Genomic DNA, 7426 nt, shown 5'->3' with positions numbered 1-7426 from the left:
TAGGCTCCGGTCGCCGGCTTCCCACCCCCGGACCCAGTCCAGGCCCAGCAGTGGGGTGGGGGTGGGACGGAAAGGGACCCGGCGGCGGGAGGCGGAACCCGTCGCCGGCCCGGGAGTGGGTGGGTGTGAGAGGGAAAATGGACCCTGCGGCCGGAGGCCTCTGCTGGAGTGTGGGGGTGGTGGGAGAGGAACGGACCTTCAGGAATAGCGGCAGTTTGCTTTGGTAGTCCTCGTTGTCTGAGAGGAACAATCAAAATGGCGCCGGCTGACTCTTCGATACATCTCGCAGTGGTGGTGTGGGCGGGACCGGGCTTCGCCTTCTTATTGGTCAGCAGATATGGTAAGTGGCAGTCCCACCGGCCTAACACTAAAGGGGCCAAATTTAGAACGTTCAATATAGAACGTTGCTATTTAATTATAGTAAGGGAGAGATACTGGCCTATGCCTGATTGTAAGGCGCCCTGAGCCCGCGTAGGGGGGAGGGCGGGGTATAAATCAAATCTATAAATAAATAAATCTAAATATCTTGATCTATTCAAAAGATGAAGGAATTGCATGTGATGTTGGTGCGTGATGTAATGAAAGCCCTCTATGAGAACTGCCTGTTTGCTAAGCACTCCAAGTGCGAGTTCAGTAGAAAAGAGCTGGACTTCCTCGAGTACTGCATCTCAAGGAAAGGGCTAGGCATGGACCCTCAGAAGGTCCAGGATGTGTTTGGGTGGGAACCCCCACAAACCTGATGCCAGCTATAGTCCTTCCTGAGGTTCCCCAATTTCTACAGGCCATTCATCCCAGATTTCGCTGAAGTCACCTTTCCCCTCACCAATCTGTTGAAAACCAAGGGGAAGGGGCTGGAGAGCCAAAAGCCAAGCAGTAGGCTGCTCTGGTCCTCAGAGTGCCAAGAAGCTTTATACCACATAGACTTTTACCTCTGAGCCCATCCTCCACCACCCCAATGAGACCAAGCAATTTGTGGTCTAAATAGATGCCTCGGATGTGGCAATGGAGGGGGCAATACTACAGATGGGGGAGGATGGAAACCTGCACTCGCTGGCTTATGTATCAAAAAAATTCTCGGGGACTCAGCGTAATTGGCCGCAGCTATAAAACTGGCATTAAGAACCTGACGGCAGTGGTTAGAGGGGGCCCGGGTGCCATTTGAAGTTTGGACTGCTTATAAAAACCTTGAAGCTCTGCGAGTCCCCTGGTGCCTTAACACCAAACAGTTGAGGTGGGCGGAGTTCTTTTCTAAGTTTCATTTCACCCTGAAACACCTCCCTGGCAAATCGAACTTCCTGGCCTATGCCTTGTCCTACCTCCCTCAATGTGCAAGTCAATGGGAGGAGGTAGTGGACACCATGTTCAGTGCTGACACAGGCAAAGGAGGGAGCTCCACAAACGACTGATTTTTTTGGGGATAAAGTAAGATCTGCCCTAACTGAAGAAGATAAGCAGGACGTTGAAAAGGAGGGAATTCTAGTGGAAAAGAGGGGTGGTTATTACCGCCAACACAAGCTATTCATCCCTAGATCCCTCCAGGGGGAGATTCTGTCCATGGAGCATGATAGCAAAATGGCTGGGCATTTTGGATATTTAAAGACTCTAAACCTCATCCAGAGACAATTCTGGTGGCCCCAAATGGGAAAGGATATCTTCCATTATGTGGCCTCATCCCAGACATGTTTAATGGCCAAGCAGAGAGTTGGGAAGGGTTCATGGTTTGCTTCAGCCCCTGGAACCTCTGAACAGCCATGGTCTGTTATTTCCATGGATTTTATAATGGGCCTACTTCCTAGCTAAGGGGAAATGGTGATTTGGGGGGGGGGGGGTGGACTTATTTTCAAAGCAGGTGCACTTCATCCCATGTAAACAATTGCCCACGGCCCAGAAGCTGGCCCAGATTTTCCTACAGCACATAATAAAACTATATGCTCTATCCCACAAAATAATATTGGATTGGGGGGCTCAGTTTGTAGCAGGATTCTGTAAGAAGCTGTTTAAACTGCTGGGGGTAGAGATGGGGCTCAGTAGCACCTACCACCCAGAGATGGATGGGCAAACCGAACGGACCAATCAAGTGTTGGAGCAATACCTCCAGTGCTTCATAAACTTTCAGCAAGACAGTTGGGTGGACTTGCTCCCATTTGCTGTCTATAGTTACAACAATTTGGTACACAGCTCCATTGGCATGTCCCCCTTCAAAGCTGTGCACGGATATGAAGGGGCCCCCTCCCAACTTTGGGTCCAAGGGAGGCTAGCTCTGGGGACGCTCAAATGTGGTGGGGAAAAGGAACTCAGGGGTGGGCCAACCTCTGGGAAACCCTGGTAAAAGCCAAAAAGGACAATAAACGCCAAGCTGATAAGGAGAGGGGGCTAGAGTGGGATCTTAAGGCTGGGACTTGGTGTATATTTCCAGAAAGAAACTTTGGGGTTTGCAACCAGGAAAGAAACTGGGGTGGAAATATTTGGGTCCCTTCAGGATTAATAAAGTGACTAAAAGCCTGTGTCACATACATCCTGTTTTCCATTTCAGTCTACTGAAGAAGGATCCTTCGACTTGGAGACCTCATCCTGCAGTTCCCCCTTCCCTGAACGTTGGGGGGGAACCCCGCCAAGAAGTGGAGGAAGTTCTCGATTCTAAACTAAAGCGGGGCTGGTTGCACTACTTCATCAAGTGGAAGGACTTTGATCCCAGCCATAATGAATGGGTGCTAGAAAAGCATGTTAATGCACCCAAACTGGTGAAAGCGGTTCATCAAAGATACCCCCTCAAACCTAGGGGGTGAGGGCTTTGGGGGGGCAGAATGTCAAACTGCTGTTGCGTTTGCCATAAGGTTGGGGAATTCCTGAGGAGGGGGGAGTGTGAGTGCATGCGTGAAAATAGCTTTATTGTAGGGCAATGCACCTCTGTAACATTTATAACAGTGCCTCCCTGTTCCCAAGGATGACAGCCAGATGGCCTTGGTGGATGTCTGTGCTTACAGCTTTAGCTCAGATAACAAACGGATGATTTACGGATGGGAGGGTTAGGTGCTCACTTGTTAGGTGGGAATGTATGAACTGTGGTTGAACTGTGTTGCTTTTTAACCCTATATGGGGGGGGGGGGTTTCGCACCAGAATTTTAGTTCTGACTCAACCATGTCTCAGCTTTGATCATCTTTACTCTTCAATAAACAAATCACCTTCAGTGAGTGTGGTTGAGAGTCATTTTGTCCAAGAATCTGACACATGTTGGCACTGGCATCCGTGACAATGTTGCCATGGATGATGTTACCAAGGGCACCTGCTTCCGCAGGCTAGCACAGATTGTGGCAGCGATATTCTTCCCTATGTGGTCTGCATCCATTGCCTCTTTGTAGCATGGTGGCAGGACTGGCCCCTCCTCCCAGGACCCTGGACATGCCCTGGCAGTCTGGAGATCCCCCGGTTGCTACCAGTGGGCAGTGAGGGATAGGTATCCATGCTCTTGGCTGCTCCACAGATCTGCCGTGAAGTGCACAGTCTGCCCTCATGCTCAGGACAATTGGGCCTTGACCATCTTCATCTCAGAGAAATGCAAGAAGGGCACAACTCGCCAGGCAAGGGTCCTCTGCAAAGAGATGGGAGTACCATGGGGTGACATGGTGCAGCAGCCGGTGAAAGCCCACTTGTTCGATGACAGACAAAGGTTGTCTATCCAGGGCTACCATCTTAACAATGAGGTGAGTAGTCACTTCCTGGGCCTTCCCCCAGCCCTTCTGTTTGCCAGTGTCCCTGTGGGAACGTTCTCCTGGAGGGTGGCCTGACTGGAGGTTCCATTCCCACCCACAGCACCCTCAGTGTGAGTCTTTTTCCTTCTTGCCCCCTCCCTTCTCAACACTGAGTAAGCTACTTCTTCCCCATGTTGGGTGCCACTTGTTGCTCCGGAGACGACAGAATTGGGTGGTGCCTGTACAGGGCAGTAGATGACAAGTGTTTGGGGTCTGAGCCCCTCCGCACCTGGTGATCACAGATACGGCACTGTACCACACAGGGGTTGTTGGGAAGGGTTTTGAAGTGGTCCCAGAGTGTGGGATGGATACAGGGATCTAAAAGTGGGGCAGGTAGGAGGCTTAGGTACTGTAGTGTGGTGCTGGGCTGGGAGGACTCATGGAAGGGTGGACTGGAGGCGGGAGTAGCCCCAGGGAGTTTGGATGTGGAGGAGCTGGATGTTCCCCCCCCTCAAAAAAAAAATCATCACCACCCTCAGATTTCTCCTCCTTCCCAAAGAGTGTTGGCAACTGCTCTGGTTTGGACAGTGCTAGCAGCTGTTCTGCCTCTGACTCCATCCCCAACAGCGAGTCAGGCAAAAGAGGTTGTGCCTCCGATACCCCTGGTGATATCCTACTACTGCTGGGCTCTGGTGGGCTGGCAGAACGGGCTTGTCCCTCAGGGACAGGCTCCTGTGGGATGGGGGTGGACTTTTTCCCACAATGAGCACCCTTGGCTCTCACACTCTCCCTCATGGCTAAGAGGGGCATTAACAACAATTAGGCATGAGAGTGGGTCCTCAGCTGAGGAACCCACTGGCTTTGCCCCTCTGCCTGACTGTGGCAGAGGAACAGAGGGTGGGTCAGATCCGTGAACCACTAGACACCTCTCCAGCTGGGGCAGGTGTTTAAAAAATCCCACTTTTGGGGGAAACCCAGTAGCTTTGCCCCTCTGCAGGGGAACAGGTGTTTCAGAGCCCTCATGCACCAACACTGTTTCTTCATGGACTTTTATTTCCATCTCTCTCCAACACTTCTTCTCTGTCTGCCACATGCTGTAAAGTGAAAGCAGCTCCACAAGCTGGGTGGGTGTATATATATATATATATATCCCTTCTGCTCTCATAGAGGAGAAAAGGAGCTCTCTGGTTGGCAGCCAGAGCTGCCTTAAGAAGCTTTGGAGGGCTAGGATTGGTGCTTCCAGGGCACTTCCCTGTTGCCTTGACAATTGATTAATGGGCACCAGTGTGTCTAGCCCATGAACCACTCCTACGAACCCCACGAACCTCCACAAAAAATGGTTTGGATTATGGGCAAACCAAATGCAGGAACCAAGGTTCACAAACCACAAATCAGGCTCAGTTTGTGACGATCTTTGGTTTGTAATTTGGTTCATGCCCATCCATAGTTGTGGTGGAGAAACAAAAGTTCAACTTGTTTAGAGACCTGCATTTGAATGGCACAGCTAACTGAAGCTTGATTCAAGACTTCCCAAACTTTGCTACCTCTGAGGCATGTCAGGATGACAACAAGCTGCTTTTGGACCAATCTGGGACAAACCTCTGTTATGACACCTGGATGTGGCCATTATTAGGACTCTTATTTTTGTTTCCTAAATGAAGACAAGTTTTATGGCTCTAAAGACATTCAAGTTGCCCTCTTAAATTTCTCAGAATGCATTTATATATATTTATCCTTAAAAAAGATACTATAGCATTGGAAAAAGTATAGAAAAGGGCAACTAAAATGATTAAGGGGATGGAACACTTTCCCTGTGAAGAAAAGTTAAAGAGGTTAGGGTTCTTTAACTTGGAGAAATGACAACTGGGGAGGGGGGCATGATAGAGGTTTACAGAATTATGCATGGGATAGAGAAGGTAGAGAAAGAAGTACTTTTCTCCCTTTCTCACAATACAAGAAATTGTGGGCACTCAATGAAATTAATGAGCAGCAGGTTTAGAAGGATAAAAGGAAGTACTTCTTCATCCAAAGAGTAATGAACATGTGGAATTTGCTGCCACAGGAAGTTGTAGCAGCTACAAGCACAGACAGCTTCAAGAGGTGATTAGATAAACATATGAAGCAGAGGTCTATCAGTGGTGATTAGCCACAAGGTATAGATGGAATACTATGTCTGGGGCAGTGATGCTCTGTATTCTTGGTGCTTGGGGAGCAACAGTGGGAGAGCTTCTGGAATTCTGGCCCTGCTAATGGACCTCCTGATGGCACCTGGCTTTTGGCCACTGTGTGACACAGAGTGTTGGACTGGATGGGCCATAGGCCTGATCCAACATGGCTTCTCTTATTTTCTTATTTTCACTCACCAGCTGCAGCTGGTAGAGCTGGTTCAACATCGTCATATGCTGAGGATTAATTGGCGAGGTTAATAGTGCAGGATTGAGTCCAATGTTTTTTGCTGCAAACTGCAAAAGCTGTGCTTGAACCTGGAGAAAAGAACACAAGAACTTTCAGTTCTGCAGCTGTAATTATGTACTCTCAGTTTAAGCAAAACTGAAGTAAGGACTTGTAGACTGCATACTGCGTTAATTAGAAATCATGCACAGAATGTGAAAGAAGAAGTGGAAAGGTACATAACTGCAGCAAAACTAAAACACATTTCCAGAACTGATCATAACTTGAACATATGTGCTTTCTCAGAATATACAGGAACACAGAAAATACTATTTTTCTGAAATCATATATACTGGTATGAGAGTTTAAATTCTCAGTGATATTTGGCAACACACTGTACCTTCCAAAAGATATATTCCAGAAGTATGGCTATGTTTATATATAATTTTTGAGATGGCAAGATCAGCCATCACTTGATGTAGTCAACTTTTTAAATCAAGGGGCTTCTTCCCCTGCTTAAAAGTGTTATGTGCAATAAACATTAGTTGTCACACAGAAATTGCTGTCACCAGCAGCACAAACATTCTTGGAACGTTAGTTGTTGTAGATTTTCTGGGCTGCATGGCCATGGTCTTGGCATTGTGGGACCTGACGTTTCGCCAGCAGCTGTGACTGGCATCCTCAGAGGTATAAGACAGAAAGATGGAGTACTCTCTGTGTCAAAGCGAGAAGAAAAATGGTAGGCAGGTAATTTATAGTTACTCAGGAAGCTGGGGTAGGGCTGAGTCATTATCTAGTAGGAGTTCCCCAGGCTGTGACATGCTAATAGAGGAGCTTTCCTGAAGAGGTTCTTTTGCATATGGATTGGCTGTTGAAATTCTAATCTTATCTGTAGTGCTATTGTAAGATGTAGAGCATTTTGTGTTTTTCAGGACAGGAAACCATACCCTATTTATTTTTAAACTCTCTTCTTTCCTGATTAAATTATTTATTAAAAATAAATACAGACTATCTTGAATATCACCATACCTTTTAAGCCAGAGGGTTTTTTTTTTGTTAAACTGTATACCAGATGAGTTAGATAAGAATCATAGATATTTCATTTTATATGTTAAAACAGCTGCCAGAATTTTATTTGCAATGGCATGGATGACATTGAAGATTCCAACACTGCATGAGTTGATACTGAAGATTATGAAATGTGCTGAAATGGACAAGTTGTCAAATATATTAAAAAGAAAAATGGAAGAAGATTTTATGGGAGCTTGGAGGGCATTTTATGACTGGCTAAAACTTAAGTATTGAGAAAATAAGATTAAGCCAAGAATAATAATGATAGACAAAG

The 7426-nt window shown here is 47.2% G+C and overlaps 1 protein-coding gene across 5 annotated transcripts in view; it reads right to left on the bottom strand.

Moving 5' to 3' along the window:
• The window catches only part of TNRC6C (trinucleotide repeat containing 6C), a 285172-nt gene that overhangs the window by 85219 nt on the left and 192527 nt on the right, over positions 1-7426 (bottom strand). For all 5 annotated transcript variants that reach the window (XM_015427099.1, XM_015427101.1, XM_015427100.1 and 2 more), the window contains one exon: positions 6054-6173. In XM_015427099.1, coding sequence (XP_015282585.1) covers positions 6054-6173 — 120 coding nt within the window. The remainder of the gene's footprint in view (positions 1-6053; positions 6174-7426) is intronic.

The sequence above is a fragment of the Gekko japonicus genome, unplaced genomic scaffold (genome assembly GCF_001447785.1).
Source record: "Gekko japonicus isolate JY-2015 unplaced genomic scaffold, Gekko_japonicus_V1.1 scaffold536, whole genome shotgun sequence".
NCBI classification, from domain to species: Eukaryota; Metazoa; Chordata; class Lepidosauria; order Squamata; family Gekkonidae; genus Gekko; species Gekko japonicus.
Note: the sequence above shows the minus strand (reverse complement) of the source record. Positions and strands in the feature narration are given on the sequence as shown.